This window comes from Ornithorhynchus anatinus, chromosome 2 (genome assembly GCF_004115215.2).
Source record: "Ornithorhynchus anatinus isolate Pmale09 chromosome 2, mOrnAna1.pri.v4, whole genome shotgun sequence".
Classification (NCBI taxonomy): domain Eukaryota; kingdom Metazoa; phylum Chordata; class Mammalia; order Monotremata; family Ornithorhynchidae; genus Ornithorhynchus; species Ornithorhynchus anatinus.
In genome coordinates, this window is record NC_041729.1 from 104,403,562 (window position 1) to 104,423,424 (window position 19,863).

The following is a 19,863-nucleotide window of genomic DNA, read 5'->3' on the forward strand; positions in this document are numbered from 1 at the left end:
GGGAAGGCCTCCTAGAGGAGGTGAGCTGTACGGTGTCACCTAGTGAAAAGATCACAGGCCTGGGAGTCAGAGGACCTGGGTTCTAATTCCACATCTGGCACATGTCTGCTATTTGACCACAGGTAAGTCATTTAACTTTTGAGCTCCACCTGGGATGTGGGCCGTGTCTAACCTGATCAGCTTGTATTCATTCAATCATATTTATTGAGAGCTTACTGTATGCAGAGCACTGTACTAAGCACTTGAAAAGTACAATTTGACAACAGAGACAAATATAGACAATAGAGGCAATCCCTAATAATAATAATAATGTTGATATTTGCTAAGCGCTTACTATGTGCAGAGCACTGTTCTAAACGCTGGGGTAAATACAGAGTAATCAGGATGTCCCACGTGAGGCTCACAGTCTTCATCTGCATTTTACAGATGAAGTAACTGAGGCACAGAGAAGTTAAGTGACTTGCCCACAGTCATACAGCTGACAAGTTGCAGAGTGAGAATTAGAACCCATGACCTCTGACTCCCAAGCCCGGTCTCTTTCCACTGAGTTATGCTGCTTCTCTGCTCACCTACCCAACAACGGGCTCACAGTCTAGAAGTATCTACCCCCAACACTTAGTACAGTGCCTGGCACATAGTAAGTACTTAACAAATGCCATTAAAAAAACCCAACAACTCTATGGTGCGTAGACACACAAGTGCTGAGGGAGATATTCATAAATGTATAAGTGCTAGAGGTGGCTGATGGGTGGTATTGGGAATTTGTCGGGGAAGGTGGGGTCTGTCAGATGTGAGAGATCCTGGGTCTAGGCTGGTGGGATAATAAAAATAATAGTAATAATAAAAATAGTGGTATTTGTTAAGTGCTTACTATATACCAGACACTCTATTAAGCGCTGGGGTGGATATAAGCAAATAAGGTTGGACACAGTCCCTGTTCTATAAAGGGCTTACAGTCTCAATCCCCATTTGACAGATGATGTAACTGAGGCCCAGAGAAGTGAAGTGACTTGCCCCGAGATCTCACGGTAGACAAATGCTGGAGCCAGGATTAGAACCCATGATCTTCTGATTCCCAGACCAATTCTCTATCCACTATACCACGCTGCTTCTCCGCTTGCTCACTCATGCTGCTCTCTCTGGAACAGCATGAGTGACAGAGTGGGAGAGTCCAGAGCAAGGTACTAGTGGGAGATTGGCTTGGGAGGAACAAAGAGACCGAGTGCAGAATAGCGCATGAAGAGGGTTGACAGTGTAAGGTGGAGAGGAGAGGTGGAGAGCCTGGCCTTGTCTTCAACCAGTGCCAAGGAGTTTTTGTTTGATGCAGAGGGAAATGGGCAGCGATGGAAGATTTTGAGAAGAGGGGAGATGCAATCATATTTATTGAGCGCTTACTATGTGCAAAGCACTGTACTATGCTCTGGGGAGTGTATGAAACAACAGGGAGCTCACCGTATAGAAAGGGAGACAGACATTAATATAAATAAATTACGGATATAAACAGATGTGCTTTGGGGATGGGAGGGAGGATGAATAAAGGAGCAAGTCAGGGAGGTGCAGAAGGGAGTAGGAGTAGATGTCTCCTAAGACCATTGATGTTTATTTTTAATTTTTTTGGACCAATCAATCAGTGGTGTCTATTGAGCACATACCATGAGCCGAATACATACTGAGCACTCGGGAGAGTACAGTACAAAAGAAAGGAATAGATGATCTCTCCTACAAGGAATTCACAGACTAGAGGGGGAGACAGACATAAAAATAAATTACAGATGGATATGTTCAGAAGAACTGTATAGCTAGGGGAGGAGTGAATATCCAAGTGCTTAAAGGGGTGAATATCCAAGTGGTAAGGGGTAATCTTCATATATTAACCTATCAGGATACTAAGAGCCAATGTCAGTTGTTTTATTTCTTACTGCAGCTGTCAGATGTTACTGTAAAGTCTCCACCTTTTTAACTTCAGACTGTTTCTGCCTTGAACTTCACTGGAATTTTTTTCTCTAACAAAGCCTGATTGTGTGTTTCCCAGGCAGAAACAACAAATAACCAGCCTTCATCAGAAGATCAGGGAGAACGAGCTGCGAGCCCAGCATGCCATGCTGAGCCACTTTGGGAATTGCGAAGACTCATTTGTGGCTACTTTGCAGGTAAGGCCCTCCGGGTCGGATTGCTGGGACGTTCCGGAGGGGGTGAGAGGTCAGAGGCCACATATTGGATCGTGGCCGGGGCTGGTTCAAGGCAGCGAGGCAACCGAGGAAGAAAGAAGGGACTCGGAAGGAGGTGGGGGTGAAGGGAGGAGGCGAGTTATGACAATCGGAAGGCAAAAGGGGAATGGCGGCCAAAATATTGGCCCGGTGTTCCTGTGTGGGAGAGCCAGCACTGCCACGGCACGATCAGGAGCTGCATCCTTTCCTCTTCCCGTGGGGAGAATCCATTCTCCCCTCACCTGGGGCAGGCTTAACAATAATAATAACTGTGGTATTTGTTACGTGATTACTATGTGCCAGGCATGTACTAAGCGCTGGGGTGGATACACGCAAATCCGGCACGGTCCCTGTCCCCCTTGAGGCTCCCAGTCTCAGTCCCCATTTTCCAGATGATGTAACTGAGGCCCAGAGAAGTGAAGTGACTACCCAAGGACACAGCAGACGAATGGCGGAACTGGGATTAGAACCCACGACCTTCTGACTACCAGGCCCATGCTATATGCCGTGATGCTTCTCAGGACTGGGTTCTCACTCTGAGTTGCTCTGGGTTGCATTCTGTAAAGTCAAAGCAGAATTTTGGATATTCCCCCAAATGGTTTTCCTCAGAGCAGGAACAAAATCCATGAAGCAGCGTAGCTCAGTGGAAAAGAGCACAGGCTTGGGAGTAAGAGGTTGTGGGTTCGAATCCCTTCTCTGCCACTTATCAGCTGTGTGACTCTGGGCAAGTCACTTAACTTCTCTGTGCCTCGGTTACCTCATCTGTAAAATGGGGATGAAGACTGTGAGCCTCATGTGGGACAACCTGATTACCCTGTATCTACCCCAGCGGTTAGAACAGTGCTCTGCACATAGTAAGCGCTTAACAAATACCAACATTATTATTATTATTATGAATTCCATGCCTGTCCCCAGGCCCCCCTTTCCTACCGTCCGTGGGTGGGTTGACTCCCAAGGGTGGAGAACAGATCACTCTTCCCTGAAACACAGACCATCCTAGGGGCTCACTGCTTGAACACGGTAGATTTTTCTTCAACGAAGAACGAGCCAGTTTCTCTCATTTATTTCCTGGCACAGATATGCCATTTTATACTCCCGTAATTTGGGGCTTCTTCCTAAAGACACATGAAGGTTATGAATCAGAAGCCCCTTAATAGCATCTTTCCAGCAGAGGGCTCTCTAAGGAAGGATGTAGAACAGTGAGAGCGGGGAAAGCCAAGCCCCCAGATTGAGAAGAGGCCTAGGAAAGACAATGCGATGTTCTGAGTGGAGTCCAAGGCGTTAAAAAACAACCTCTTGCGAATGAATGGCCAGGGAGAGGTGAGGAAAATTAGCAAAGGGGCAGGATGGAGGTCAGTAGAAGAATCTAGAGAGATCCATGAGCAGGTCTAGCCCAAGCTCACTGTGGGCAGGGAACGTGTCTACAGACTCTGTTGTATTGTCCCAAGCGTTTAGTACAGTGCTCTGCATAGAGTAAACTTTTCATTCATTCATTCAGTCGTATTTACTGAGCACTTACTGTGTGCAGAGCACTGTACTAAGTGCTTGGAAAGTACAATTCGGCAACAGATAGAGACAATCCCTACCCAATAATGGGCTCACAGTCTAGAAGGGGGAGACAGACAACAAAACAGAACATGTAGACAGGCATCACTACCACCAAAATGGTTAAATAGAACCATAGATAAATGCACATCATTAGTAAAAGCTCAATAAATACCATTGATGATGGTCAACAATAATCCAAGAACCCACCTGATAAAATGTCTTAGCATGGAGACAAGAGAGGAGAACAGAGAAGATAAAGCGACAGTAAGATTTTACATTTCCCTTCCTCACCTCAACCCTTTCCAGGAGCAGGAATAAACGTGAGGGGAAAACTAAAAGGGAGCTAGCTACTCATGCTTAATCTTTGATGACCGAGCTGAAATCGGCTTGTGCCTTCTGCTGTGGGAATAAATAGGTTTTGTTTTTGAGTCACAATACCCGTAGTCATAGCCTCTACACCTTCCTAGACTTTTCTGCCTCGCTTCTGGGGATGATGGAGAGAACACAGAGAACTAGATGTTTGCCCATTAGAAAAAGAAGCGGCCAGCTCACTTAAAGCCAAAGGAGATTTTGAGTGGTTTATTTGGGGTTTCTGGTGTTTTTATATATTTGAATTTATTATATTAATTATGTTATATATTATATATTTATATATTTTCAAATCTGAATAAAATACCACTGATGGTAAAGTTCACCTATGAGTATGTGTGTGGCTGAAGAGGCCAGTGTGGGCTTGACATTCGCAGCTACACAGGGCACACAGAAAGATTGGCCCTTGTGGTGTAGTACTTAATGGAGCTACTCCCTTCCTGTGATGGTCTGCCTTCAGCAACTGGCTGACTTACAGTGTTCAGCTGGGATGCAACGTTGTCTGAGGCTTTGTTTTTCTGTGTCCTCACAAACACTTCCTCTGCCCTCTTTGCTTTTTGGTTTCCCAGTTTCAGGTCTCCATTAGAGCGGCTGTTTGGATATCCTGCTCTCTTTCATTCTCTTCACATGTCCTCTCCAGTATAACTAGGTTGAGTGCAGAGCTCCCATGTTAGGAACCTGACTACGTTCCAGAGCCTCATGGTGTTTAGGGAAATTGAAAAATCATCATCTTCGTATGCAGAATTGTTACAGGCACTATTTAAGAGGGATGGTGTATCTTGGTACTTCTGGCCTCAAAAATTGTCTGGAGGATATGATATCTGTTTTAAGAAGTTTAGTTTTCTTGATTTTCGAACTGTTTTTTGTGGGTGTTTTTGAGACTATAGGTCACACTTCCTCGATGTTTTAAGGAGCAGTAACCAAATTCAGATTTTTCCTGGTGTAATTATATCCAATTTCCAAAAGCTCTCAAACATCCTGGCCCTTTGGGGCCTCTGGTTTGAGGACTTCTCACTTATAAGGTATCAGACAGGCATGACAGGTCCCCAGTACCCGTGGGAACATGGCCATCTTCGAGTTTTCCAAGTAAGTGGAAGTAGATTAAACGTTTTTAAATCTGTCCCCTACTTTCCCGCAACAGACCCAGTTTGAGAACCCTTCTCTCCAAGCTCCATTTCCAGACCGGACAATGGCCCGGGTCACCCAAGAAGACATTGAAAGGAAGCTTGCAGCAGCACAAAAGGAGATCATACAGCTCAATGAATTTCTCCAACAAAATGCAAGCAAATCTGGGGAAGAGAAGAAAAAGCTAGAGGAGAAAGTGAGTAGCTTTCTTGAGTGCTGTTTTTTACAAGTGATATGCTTAGGTAACTTCTGGGGCAGCCTGTCATATTTACAGAATGGAAGAGACTAATAATAATAGCAGTAATAATAATAATAATAATCATAGTATTTAAGTGCTTACTATGTGCCAGGCACTGAACTAAGTGTTGGGATGGATACAAGGTAATAGTGTTAGATCCAGTCCCTGTTCCACATGGGGTTTACATTCTTAATCCCCATTTTACAGATGAGGTAACTGCGGCCGAGAGAAGTGAAGTGACTTGCCCAAGGTCACAGCAGGTAGTGGCAGAGCCAGGATTAGAACCCAGGTCCTTCTGATTCCCAGACTTGGCTCTATCCATGCTGCTTCTCATATAAACAAAAGCAGAGGGCGAAGCTGCAGTAGATTGCTCCTGGCTAGCCAGGGCTCAAACTATTAATGCAAAATTTGTTGCCAGCCCAAACATTTATTTAGGAGCAGGGAGTTTGGAGAAGGCACTTCCAGTCTCTCTGGTTTTCATTATGGTATTTGGGAAGTACTTACTGTTCCAAGCATTTCTACTAAGTACTGAAGTAGATAGAAGACAGGTTGGATACAATCTCTGTCTCATCTGGGGATCATGGTCTAAGTAGGAAGGAGAACAGGGATTGAATCCCTATTTTACAGATAGGGAAATGAAGGCACAGAGAAATGAAGTGATTTGCCCAAGGTGGCACAGCAGGCAAGTGGTGGACCTAGAATTAGTTCCTAATTCTAGGATCCAGGTCCTCTGATTCCCAGGCCTGTGCTCCTCTGCTAGGCCACACTGGTTTTCATTTGAAAAGAACTCATTGAGGCTGGTCCGTTCCCTACTCTATGCCCACCCAACATGCGTGGCTAACAATAATAATGATGGCATTTGTTAAGCGCTTACTGTGTTCCAGGCAGTATACTAAGCACAGGGTGGATACAAGCAAATTGGAGTGGACACAGTCCCTGTCCCCACATGGAACTCACAGTCTTAATCTCCATTTTGCAAATGAGGGAAGTGAGGCACGGAGAAGTGAAGTGTCTTGCCCAAGGTCACCCAGCAGACCATTGGCAGAGTCAGTATTAGAACCCAGGTCCTTCTGACTCCTAGGCGCGTGCTCTATCTATTAGACCGTGCTGTTTTCTGACTGCCCCCTCGAAAATTCCCAAGGAACTTCAGAGGAAGCATGCAGAGAGGCCAGTTGGGCTCTGGCCAAAGAGGTCTTTCCACCCCATTTTATCTGACCTTTGTCCACTAATGTGTTAAACCTTAATACTTAAGTATTAAAACCTTATTATTAAGGTTTAATATTAAGTATTGAGTATTAAGTATTGTACCCTCCTTCGCGCTTAGTCCAGTGCTCTCTACCCAGTATGCAATCATCGATAGATTAAATAAAGGACTGGAGTCTTTAGGAGGCCCAGAGAACTGTTTGTGGTGATTAGGGCAAGGCTGTAAAGGTGGCCACAGGCTTTGCTCTCTGGGGGTTTGAGAAGATGAGGAAACAGTGGGCAAAGCAGTGGATGCCAGGAGAGCAATGGGGAGGCTAGGCCTTGTTCTGCAGCCCTGCAGCTGAGCAGGAGGATGCGGGGAGGATGGCGGCAGGAAGAGAAAGCTGGTGGGATGTGTGGAGGGTGCTTCCTCCACGAAGGGGATGAGATGGAGACTGGGGAAATGGCTTGAACAGACCTGGCTCTCCCTGGGACTCAGCCCTGTCTCAGAATGATTCTGGCAGTAAAAAACCCTGTCTCTCTCCCTCTAGCTTAAAACTCGAGACAGGTACATCAGTAGCCTAAAAAAGAAATGTCAGAAGGAATCGGAGCAGAACAAAGAGAAACAGAGGCGAATCGAGACTCTGGAAAAGTACTTGGCCGACTTGCCCACCCTGGATGACATGCAGAGTCAGACTCAGCAGGTAAAAAGAAAGACACATTGGGGCTGGGTGGGGGCCAACTTTGTAAAGCGGAATCTTGGGGCTCTGCCATTTGAACAGTGTAGAGAGATTTAATCAAACTGCCCAACATGGCTTCATTGCCTTGAGGGATCCCTGGGGGCGGTGGGAGATGCAGGTTTTTTCGATTGCTTTGGGATTTGGTGACCTGGCTGGGTGGGTGCCAGCATTCTGAGTCAAGGAGCGATGCAGGCTTTCCTTGTTGCCCGAACCTCAAGGGTGCCACCCAGATCAGGGCCTCAAGGCCTTCAACCCATTTGGCTCTCATTCCTCAAGACTCTACATCTTTTCTCAAAATGTTAAGCAGGAGGAGTGTGTTATCTCTTGGCTGTTGGCTGTTGTTCCCTCTAGACCGCAAGGTCATTATAGGTAGGGGACATCTGCTAATTCCGTTATATCACACTGTCCCAAGAGCTTAATTCAGTGCTCTGCACATAGTCTTGTCTTATGCCGTCAAGTCGTCTCCAACCCATAGCAACACCATGGACTCATCTCTCCCAGAACGTGCCATCTCCATCTGCAATCGTTCTGGTAGCGTATCCATAGAGTTTTCATGGTAAAAATCCGGAAGTGGTTTGCCATTGCCTGCTTCCACACAGTAAACTCGAGTCTCCACCCTCGACTCTGTCCCATGCTGCTACTACCCAGCACAGAAGAGTCCTGACTTGTAGCAGATTGCCTTCCACTCGCTAACCACTGCCCAAGTTAAGAATGGATATGCTTCTGCTTGACTCTCCCTCACATAAAGATTGGTAGAGTACTGGAAACTCTCCAGGTGCGACCCTGAGAGGGGCTGCACCTAGTAAGCGCTCAATAAATACCAGTGATTGATTGATTATTGCATTGTCTATAACCTTTCTGCATTCCGTGAGCCCTTCCTCTGACCTCAGTGGTTGTATTTGTTAAGCACTTACTATGTGCCAGGCACTGTACTAAGTGCTGGGATAAATACAAGCAAATCAAGTTGGACACAGTCCCTGTCCCACATAGGGCTCGTGGTCTTAATCCCCATTTGACAAGTGAGGTAACAAGCACAGAGAAGTGACTGGCTCCAGGTCACACAGCAGACAGGTGGCGGAGCCAGGATTAGAACCCAGGTCCTTCTGACTCCCCAGGCCCATGTTTTATCTGTTAGGCCAGGCCACTTCAGTGCCCAGCCCTTCGCACTCTCTGTTCTGGTCACCCTGCAGACAGGTGGCGGAGCTAGGATTAGAACCCAGGTCCTTCTGACTCCCCAGGCCCATGTTTTATCTGCTAGGCCATGCCACTAAAGTGCCCAGCCCTTTGCACCCGCTGTTCCTCAGGCTCCTCATCCACACCTGAGTCCTTCCTTCTGCACCTTCCCATTCTCTTCTTTGCCAACCCCTTCCTTTCCCAACATTCCCCTGCCTCATCAGGCCTATTCCTCCAAGGGTCTTCTCCACCCTACTCATTTCCAGAACCCTCCCATCTCCAGCCGACCTTGCTATATGGCCCAGAAGCAGCGTGTCCGGATCTGGTGGAGGATGGAGGCCCTGGGACAAGACGGGTGGGCCGAGAGGGAAGGATCACCAGGGGTCAGGGCAGTGGAAGTAAATCTACTCTTGGGCTCTTCCCACTCTGCTGCTCCTTGGTCCTGCCCCTCAGACATCATCCTGATTCTGCCTCCTCCTGCACGTAGGTCCCTTGGCCTTCTCTGGCCCCTCCAGCTCTCTCTTAACCTCTCCAACTCTTCTCCTCACAAAGCCACTTGTGGGGTAGGCCTGAGTGTCAGTCCATGGCCTGTTGAAAACTCTGAGCAGGCCATGCATGGGTGTGTTATCTTACGCATAAAAGGCCTCTAACTTGATAGCTTGGCATTTCCCACAGGGCGATGAATTATGGTACTTATTACATATCACATGCCAAGCTCTCTACTAAGCACTGGGTTTGATACAAGATAAGCAGATTGGACACAGTCCCAGCCCCACACGGGACACACAATCTAAGAGGGAGGGAGAACAGGTATTGTATGCGTATTTTATAAGTGAGGTAATTGAGGGACAGAGTCATGAAGTGAATAACCCAAGGTCACCCAGCAGGCAAGTGGTGGAGCCAGGATTGGAACCCAGGTCGTCCGACTCCCAGGCCCGGGCCCTTCATTCATTCATTCAATCGTATTTATTGAGCGCTTACTGTGTGCAGAACGCACAATACAGTGATAAAAGAGAGACAATCCCTGCCCACAAAGAGCTCACAGGCTAGAGATGGCTGTCCCCACCAAACTCTGTTTGGGGGCAGTGGACTACTTTTTTGCCATTCTGCTCCTTGACAATTTACCTCTCAGCTTCAGATCCTCGAAGAGCGGAACACGGCGTTGCAAGAGACCATTGCTGATGTGGAGAAGAAGCTCAGTGAGACCAGAACGCAGTGTCGGGAGAAAGAAGTCCAGCTGGTGTGCCAGAAGAAGAAAGAAAAGGAGCTCGTCACCACAGTGCAGAGGTGAGAAAGCCTGCGGGAGCCTCGCGGCCTGCGGGTTTGGGGGTGACCGCTCGGGTGAGCTCCGAGTAGAAGGTAGAGGGAGGGACCGCTTGAGAGATGGGGCGCCCCCTTCACAGCCTGCACCTCAGCACTAATGGGGCAAGATGGGCAAATCCGGGATGCCTCTGAGAGTTGTAAAATGAGTAGCGTGGGGAGAGTGATAGAAATATCCAGGCCTTCATTCTTGAAGATGACATCACTTTTATTCATTCATTCATTCAATCCTATTCATTAAGCGCTTACTGTGTGCAGAGCACTGTAGTAAGTGCTTGAGAAAGCACAGCAATCAAGAGTGACAGTCCCTGCCCACTACAAGCTCACAGTCTGGAAGTGGGGAGACAGACATCAGTACAAATAAATAAAATTACAGCTGTGTACATAAGTGCTCTGGGGCTGGGATGAGGAGGAGGAAGAGCAAAGCGAGCAAGTCAGGGCAATGCAGAAGAGAGTGGGAGATGAGGAAAAGTAGGGCTTAGTCTGGGAAGGCTTCTTGGAGGAGATGTGCCTTCAATAAGACTTTGAAGGTGGGGAGAGTAAGCTTCACTTAAGGTGAAGCTTTCCTATTAGTGCTTTTATGACCGAAAAGGCCAACATGGGCCCACAGGCCCAACCATACTGTATACACATTCAGACTGCTCTTTGTCGGGCTCTTGTATTTGCTCCTGCCGCTCCTAGAGCTCTTTTCACTGGTTTTTGTGGAGTGAGGAGAGTCAGTCAGTCAATCACTGGTATTTATTAAGTGCTTACTATGTGCAGAACACTGTACTAAGCACTTGGGAGAATACAAGGGGGAGAAGCATCATGGCATAGTGGATAGAGCACGGGTCTGGGAGTGAGAAGGTCATGGGTTCTAATTCCGGCTCCGCCACTTGTCTGCTGTGTGACCTAGAGTAAATCACTTCTCCGGGCCCAAGTTACCTCATCTGAAAAATGGGGACTAAGACTGTGAACCCCACATGGGCCAGGGACCCGATTTGCTTGTTTTCATCCCAGGGCTTAGTACAGTGCCTGGCACAGAGTAAGTGCTTAATAAACACCGTAATTATTGTTATTACCATACAACAGAATTAGCAGATGCATGTCCTGTTCATAATGAGTTTGAGAGTGAGCCAGGAAGCAGAATGTGGTACGGACCGGGGAGTGGAGAGACTGGAGGCAGGGAGGTCAGTGAAGAGGCTGATGTATTTGACAGATACCTGGGCCGGAGTGTGGACATTTAGATGAAGATGCGGGGATGAATTCTGGAGATGTTGAGGAGGAAGAACCAACAGGATTTGGTGACAGACTGAACATGTGGGTTGTAGCTGTAAGCTCGTTATGGGCAGGGACCATATCTGCTAGTTCTGTTGTACTCTCCCAAGCACTTAATTCAGTGCTCTGCACATAGTAAGCACTCAAAAAATACCATGGTTTGATTGATTGAGAGAGGAGACGAGGAGAATGCTAATGTTACAGGCTTGAGAGATGGGGAAAATGATGGTGGTCGTGTTGACTGTGATGGGAAAGTTGCAGGGACAAGAGGATTTGGGAGAGAAGGTGAGGAGTTTAGTTTTGCACATACTGAGCTTCAGGGCTAGTGAACTGATCTCGTTCCAGGAAAAGAATCAATCATATTTATTGAGCGTTTACTGTGTGCAGAGCACTGTACTAAGTTCTTGGGAGAGTTCGGTTTAACAGTATAACAGACATATTCCCTGCCAACAATGAATTTATAGTCTAGAGGGGGAGACAGACATTAATATAAATAAATTACTATGTGCCTAAGTGCTGAGGGCCTGGGGACTTGGGGGGTGAATAAAGGGAGTAAATTCAGGGTGACATAGCAGGGAGTGGGAGAAAAGGAAATGAGGGCTTAGTAAGAGAAGTCCTCTTGGAAAAGTTGTACCTTCAGTAAGGCTTTGAACCTGGGGAGAGCAATTGTTTGTCAGATATGAAGAAGGAGGGTGTTCGAGACACAGGTAGGAAGTGAGCATGCGGTCACTGGTGAGATGGGCGAGATGGAGGTACAGTGAGTAGGTTGGTATTAGAAGAGCATAGTGTGTGGACTCGGTTTTAGTAGGAGAGTAGTGAGGTGAAGTAGGAGGGGGCAAGGTGATAGAGTGGTTTACAGCCAATGGTAAGGAGTTCCTTTTTGATGTGGAGGTGGAGGGGCAGCCACTGGAGGTTCATCAGGAAACATGTCCTGAATGTTCTTGTGGAAAAATGATCCGTGCCGACAGTATGAACTGGAGTGGGGAGAGACAGGAGGCAGGGAGGTCGACAAAGGGCTGATAGAGTAATCAAGGCGCAAAAGGATAAGTGCTTGGGTTAACATGGTAGCAGTTTGGATGGAGAGGAAAGAAGGACAAAAGAACGTCAAAACAATCAAAGTCTGGTGGGCTTTTGGTGGTGACAGCGGGGCATCCAGCTCAAGTCCAAGCTGCAGGTCTTTAAGGCTGTAGGGCTGTCCAACTTCATTGTGGTTGGAGACCTGTGCTTGCTGTAGAAGGCATAAGTAGTTTTTTGGGCAGCTTCTTCAACGTCACCCACAAACCACCCTCTACCACCAAAGGTAGAGCAGGTTACCGGCAGCAGGGTTCTGGAGCCCAGTCAACTCACCACAGCCCAGATCTGCTGGGCGGGACATGGGAGAAGACTAGATGACAGAAGCAGCGTGGCCTAATGGAGAGAGCACGGGCCTGGGAGTCAGAAGGACCTGGGTTCTAATCCTAGCTCCTCCCTTTGTCTGCTATGTGACCTTGGGCAAGTCACTTCACTTCTCTGGGCCTCAGTTACCTCATCTGTCAAATGGGGATTAAGACTGTGAGTCCTATGTGGGACAAGGACTGTGTCTAACCCGATTGGCTTATATCTACCCCAGGGCTTAGTAGAGTGCCTGGCACATAGTAAACACTTAACAAATACCACAGTTATGACCATGGTTGATTCAAGACACTGCCTTATGGCCAGCTGAAAGGACCACCCTCAGCTGTGAAAAGAGTCATTCAGACAGTCAGTGGTGTTTATTGAGCACTGACTGTGTGCAGAGCACTGTTATTAAGCACTTGGGTGAGTACAGTATAACAATATAACAGACACAATAGAGCGCAGCCCCAAATATTGCAACCCAGCAGTGGACAGACCAGCTAGGCAAGAAGGAATCGGGAGCCAGTTGCCTTACTAAGATTAGGATTCCAAGACACAGGCACAAAATCAGAAACCGGATCTGTATGTGCAAACAGTGCTGAAGAGCATGGCAACCTTTACAGCCCCAGTGGCCATCTTGAATGGGATCTCAGAGGTGTGGGTTCTAATGCCGCCTCCCCAGCGTTTAGAACAGTGTTTGGCACATACTAAGCGCTTAACAAATGCCATAATTATTATTATTATTATTATCTCAGTGTCATTTTTGCACACAGAGGACAATGCCCTGTCCGATTATGTGTATGCTGTGGACGTACACATACTCAGGTAGATATTTCATTTCTCAGAATTTTGTATTTGAGTTTAATTGCAGTTTGTCACCTTGCAGTCTTTTTGTAGATGCATCTTTGGAACTAAGGCCTAGCCTGGGGCTGGGTAGTATTTACTTAATGACGTTTGACATTGATGGTGGTGGAATCTGCCATCCTTTGTGTCAGAGCTAGACCTTACTTATGCAATGATACGTCATTAGCTTGCTCCTGGGACTCTCTGTACAGAAGTAGGAGGAATTAATCAGCGGCAGATGGATGATAGGGTTTCCCCCGGCGGATTAAATAGATTCATCTCTCTGGAGTCCTCTCAGGTGCCTAGGGCTGAACCGTCTTTGTGGTAGTTTGGGAGATCACCAGACTGTATCTCTTCCCATCTTCAAAGCCTCTTGAAATTCCACCTCCTCCAGAAGGAGTTCCTGATCAATTTTCTTCTCCCCGGGGCATATCCCCTCCCAAGTTCAACCTCAGTCCTTATGGCCTCACTGCCAACCAGAGCACTTATGATATACATACTGTTATTTAAGCACTTACCCATCTTTCTCTTCTATTTTTCCTCCTCACTGTAAGTGATTTTGTGTCCATTCCCTCCCCCCATTAGAGCTTAAGCTCCTCAAGGACAGTGTAGTTTCTTACCTGTATGATACTCTCCAAAATGCATTACACAGTGTCCTGCCCCCAGGCAGTGCTTAATAAATACCATTGATTGATTGGGACTGAGTGGACATATCCAGGAAACTGTCCCAAAGACATGTATGCAAAATTAAAACATGAGCAAAGAAGGCCATTTTCAAAATATTTGGAATAGACCGTTCTTTGCTAGAGGGGCTTATTTTTTGATCTAGCAGTGGTATTTATTAAGAGCTTACTATGTGCAGAGCACTGGACTAAGCACCTGGGAGAGTACAATATAACAGAGTTGGCAGGGAATTTATAATCCAGATCCCCGAAATGAGGGAGCTGGGCACTATCTACAAACGTTTAATGGCGGAACTTCTTTACACATCTTACCTTGACTCTGAATACATTTCATTTTCCCCAAATTGGCAGCTGGTTCCCCTTTTCATTTGAGAGGCTGTAATCGCTTTAATGGATTTTTTTCTCCTGACACCCTACAAAGACTCAGATGTGTGTTCTTGGTACTAAATTGGTGGGGGGGAAAGCCATTCTGCAATATAAATTATTTATGCTGAGCTATTTTTAGAGGCCGATGATAGTGCCGGTGGGTGATGAAGTACTGTACATCAAACTACATTGGTAATAAACAAAAAAGGCCCACAGCCTCAGTTCTCCTCTCTTTTGAGGGCCAGGCAGAGCCTTAGTTTTCCTCCCTTCTTTTTGGGGACCTGCCAAGGCTCTGGCGGCCTGGCATTGGGTTTGCTCTCTCCAGTACCCGTAGAGTCTTTGCCCAAGATTCAGGCCGTTTTTCTCTCCTGGTGCAGTGAGGGGTAGGGACAAATGGGAGTCCATGAAGGAGCGAGGGAGGTTGCGGGTGCAGAACAGCAGTTCCAAAATGCTCAGACCAGGAAAGGGGCTTCGGTGGGAGCCCAGCCCAACCCGTCCCTTGCACAGGGTGGCACGGAGAGCGTGGGTGTTCTGTCAGTCACCACAGGGAAGAGCGATCCAGGGCCTTCCGAGGATGAGTGCCTACTGAAACTTTTAGTCCCAAATCCAGGGGGCAGCCCCCAAGGGGGCCGAGCATCAGCAGGCCCACCGGCATGCCCCATCCGAGATTTTAGCAGGACCTGGGGAGGACTTGTTTCTGCTGCACCAGCCTGACTTCCCCGTCCCCATCTCTTGGGCGCAGCCTGCAGCAGAAAGTGGAGCAATGCCTGGAGGACGGAGTCCGCCTCCCCATGTTGGACACCAAGCAGCTTCAGCGGGAAAATGATTGCCTCCGAGAGCAGGAGGAGAAAGCCAGCCAGGTGAGTGCGGCCCGCAGAGCGAGGATGGCCGTGGGAGGGGAGGAGGAGGGGACCGGTGGAGGTGGGCCGGGAGGAGGGAGTCCCCCGGCCGGGCTTGGCAGCCGCAGCGTATCGGCAGGAGTCCATAGTGATGGCCGTCCCCTCCCTTTGGCTGAGACATGGTCGGATGTCCCCTCTTGTCGCCCTGGTGAGTGGCTGGAAGCGACAGTGTCTTCATCTTGGACAATCAGAAAGAAGTGGTGTGAACCCCAAACCATAGGAAACCCATGTCCCACTTTTGCCCCATGACCTCTTCCAGAGGAAGTCCGTCTCCCAACCCCCATCTAGGCAGGAGGTATAGAGAAAAAATGGACTCAACCAGGGGGAGAGGTTATACTGAACGCAAAACGATAAACCTTCAGCGACTGACTGAGCTGATTTGTGTCTCCTTTGATTTAGGTCATAGACAATCAGCAAAATCAGATTGAAGTGATGAGTTTAGAAATTCAGGTAAGGGATCGGCAATTCCTGCATCTGTATTATCTCATTAGCTGACCATTTCTGCATACGCTGATGATCTATTTGTTGGTCCCGCTGAATGTAGGGGTGCTTTTCGAGGGAGGGGCCCCAGTTCTGGGTGGGTAGTCTGTGGATCTCACTCAAGAATGGTGTTGCTTGTGTTTAGAGCAGCATGGCCTAGTGGAAGAGCCCGAGTCTGGGGATCAAAGGACCTGAGTCCTCATCCCAGCTCTACCGCTTATCTGCCTTGTGACCTTGGGCAAACCATTTAAGCTCTCTGTACCTCAATTTCTTCATCTGTAAAATGGGAATTCAACCTGTTCTCCCCCCGCCTCAGACTTCAAGTTCCTTGTGGGGAAAAGGACTGATGAGTGTCTTGTATCTGCCTCAGTGTTTAGTACAGTTCCTGGTGCATAGTAAGCACTTTACAAATACCATGATCATTATTATTTTTTTAATTACCAACCCAAGTTTGTTTGTCTTTCACTTTCCCATGCCTGATTATGAGAGTAGTGGAATGGAAGTTTGCAGTATTTGGCACCAAAGTCCCCCCAACATTGTGGCATATCTATCCTATTGGTCCAAGAAAATCTATGGCCTAAATAAGCACAGACTGAATACGCTCCAGCCCCAATGTGGACATTCACACATTCAGGGTGAACCAGAGAATTCAGGGGTCAGTGGGGGCTAGGCTGACCAGGTAACCTGGGACACTTCCAATTCCAGGACATTAATTTATGCTTCCTTAAATTACCATGGCTATCGTATGGCAGTCCTCGACTGTCCCAGCTAAACCAGATTTTGGTTTTGGTCAGTTTAGGTGCGTGTAAAATGCCCTATTCTCCAGCTGTATTTGCATCTGGAGTTAATGTGCACAGTGCTAAATCCTGGAAGGTGGGAGCTCTAAACTTTAACTCTAAAGTTAAACTTTTAACAAATACCATCATTTATTAAAGCGCTTACTATGTGCCCGGCATCGTACTAAGTGCTGGGGTGGATACAAGGAAATCAAGTTGGACGCAGTCCCTGTCCCACGTGGAGCTCACAGTCTCAATCCCCATTTGACAGATGAGGTAAATGAGATCCAGAGAAGTAAAGTGACTTACCCAAGGTCACACAGCAAAGTGGTGGAGCCAGAATTAGAACCCATGACCTTCTGACTCTCAGGCCCAAGCTCTATCCACCATGCCGTGCACAGTGAAGTCAGCCGGCTGATGAGTGCTCACTGTGTGCAGAGCACTCTACTAAGTGCTTGGGAGAGTATAGTGTCACAAGGCATTCCCTGTCCACAACTCTTCCCACTTACAATTTCCCCTGCAAATCAATGGCTGTAAAAATTTGGGGAAAGAATGAAGGGGGAAATTTCTTGACTGCCTGAGTGTGGCTCTGTAGGTTGAGGTTTGTACTTAAATGGATAGTAGTCAAGGCTATTCCAAATGCCTGGAAAAATGGGAATCTGAGGATTGCAACTTCTGGCCCCGTGAGGGTAGTAGGCAAGACATGGTTCCAGGGGCCTGTCTGCTATGAAACACTGAGGAAATGGACCTAATTATGTGATATTCAGAGGCAGGGACAGGGGTTATGCGTCTGCCTCCAGCAGACCCAGGTTAAAGGCTTTCAAGAAAGGCCTGGGGGGTGCTGAAACCGTCAACATTAATAATGAATGTGGTATTTCTTAAGAGCTTACTATGTTCCAAGAACTGTACTAAGCCCTGAGAGAGATACAAGATCATCAGGTCCCACATGGCGCTCACAGTCTAAGTAGGAGGGAAAATAGGCATTGAATCTCCATTTTGCAGATGAGGGAACTAAGGCACAGAGAAGTTTAGTGACTTGCCTAAGGTCACACAGCAGGAGAGTGTCAGAGCAGGGATTAGAACGCAGGTCCTCTGACTCCCGGGCCCATGCTCTTTCCACTAAGCCACACTGCTTCTCTAAGCAGGCCCCACAGGCCTTGGGAAAAAACTCTTTCTATAAGCCTTCACCCATACAGCTGGTACCTATGCACAGAGCTGGTACTCACTGGACAACAGGTGCCTGTTAATAATAAAGTAATAATAGTTGTGCTACTTGTTAAACCCTTACTCTGTGCCTAGCATTGTACTAAGAGCTGGGGTAGATACAAGAGAATCAGGTCAGGCATAGTCCCCTACCCATACGGGACTCACCGTCTAAGAAGGAGGGAGAACAGATGTTGAAAACCGATTTGACAGGTGAGGAAACGGAGACACGGAGAAGTTATGTGAATTACCTGAGGTCTCACAGCAGGCAAGTGACGAAACTGAGATTAGACCCCAGGTATTCTTGGCTCCCAGCCCCACGCTCTTTCCACTAGGCCACGCTGCTTCCATAAAACCCATTTAACCAGTAGAATAACGACTGAGCCGCGTGTCAGGAAGGAGTTCTGGCCAGAAAGCATTGCTCGTGAAAAAGATCAAGTGTCACTTTTGTCCTCGTGTGGGAATTAGCTGTGGCCCGGACAAAGAGGACCGAGTTAATGGAGGGAAAGGGGAGCGATCCAATATCAGCAGCCTCAAGAGATCTGACTGACCTAGCTGGAGACTGGTGTGGTTCTTCAGAGTGGTCCCGGGATCCTCTCCCGTGCTGTAGTTACCTCTCCTCCCCTGTTGCCCCCCTTTTCTCGTGGCCTAAAGGAAAAACCGCAGACCTGGGAGTCAGAAGAACTGAGTTCTAATCCTAGCTCCGCTCCTTGTCTGCTGGGTTTCTCCGGCAGTAAGCTCATTGCGGGCCTGGAGTGAGTCTACCAACTCGGTTGTATTCTACTCTCTCAAGGGTACACATAGTACACAGAGTAAGCTCTCAGTAAATATCATGGATGTTGATGATCTGTGTGACCTTGGGTAAGTCACTTAAACTGCCCTTTGCCTCTATTCCCTCATCTGTAACATAGGGATTAAGACTGTGAACCCCTTATGGGCAATAGACTGTTACCAACCTGATTATCTTGTATCTATCCCAGCGCTTAGTACAGTGCCTGACACATAGTAAGCACTTAACAAATACCATGAAAACAACAAAAACCCCACCGACGTTGGACCCTGGGGGGCAGATGACAAATCCAGTCCTTCCTGCCTCTTGGGGCCTGGGCAGACCTAGGGGTCCTTTGTAATTTTTGTCCCAATCGATTAATCCATCAGTCAGGCAGTTGTCCTGATTGAGTGCTTACCATGTTCAGAGCACTGTACTAAGCACTTGGGAAAGTACAGTATAACAATACTCTCTGCCCACAACGAGCTTATAGTCTAGAGGAGGTTGAGTGCTTACTGTGTGCAGGGCACTGAACTAGAGCTTGGGAGAGTACAATTATTTTCCTTCAAAACCATTCAGATCATGTTTCCCCACTCCTAGAAACTCCAGTGGTTGCCTGTCCACCTCCAACTCACGCAAAAACTCCTCACCATTGGCTTTAAAGCATTTAACCACCTTGCCCCTTCCTACCTCACCTCGCTGCTCTCCTCCTACAACCCAGCCTGCACACTTCGTTCCTGTGGTGCTCACCTGATTGTACCTCGATCTCATCTATCTCACCGCTGATCTCTTGCCCACATCCTACTTGTGGCCTGGAACACCCACCCTCCTCCTATCAGACAGATAATTGCTTCCCCCCACTTCAAAGCCTTATTGAAGGCTCGTCTCCTCCAGGAAGCCTGCCATGACTAAGCCCTCCTCTCCTCTTCTCTCACTCCCTCCTGTGCCGCTCTTACTTGCTCCTTCATCATCCTCTCTCCCTTCCCCACAGCACATATATATATTTGCATCTATATATCTGTAATTTATTCATTTATTTATCTATTTATATTAATGTCTGTCTCCCCCTCTAGACTGTGAGCTTGTTGTGGGTAGGGAATGTGTTTGATGTTCTATTGTACTCTCCCAAGGGCTTAGTACAGTGCTTTGCACACAGTAATGCTTAATAAATGCAATTAGTAATGATAGTAAAATAAAAATGCAATATAACAATATACAAAGTTGGCAGACGCATTCCCTGCCCACAACAAGCTCACAGTCTAGAGGGGGAGACAGACATTAGTATAAATAAATGAATTACAGATATGGATG

The 19,863-nt window shown here is 47.4% G+C and overlaps 1 protein-coding gene across 1 annotated transcript in view; it reads left to right on the forward strand.

The window, feature by feature from the left end:
* CEP85L (centrosomal protein 85 like) overlaps positions 1 to 19,863 on the forward strand; it is a 185,135-nt gene that overhangs the window by 148,246 nt on the left and 17,026 nt on the right. The window contains exons 5-10 of the mRNA XM_029052078.1: positions 2,033 to 2,150; positions 5,266 to 5,445; positions 7,221 to 7,373; positions 9,715 to 9,869; positions 15,168 to 15,285; positions 15,724 to 15,774. Of these exons, the coding sequence (XP_028907911.1) occupies positions 2,033 to 2,150; positions 5,266 to 5,445; positions 7,221 to 7,373; positions 9,715 to 9,869; positions 15,168 to 15,285; positions 15,724 to 15,774 (775 nt within the window). The remainder of the gene's footprint in view (positions 1 to 2,032; positions 2,151 to 5,265; positions 5,446 to 7,220; positions 7,374 to 9,714; positions 9,870 to 15,167; positions 15,286 to 15,723; positions 15,775 to 19,863) is intronic.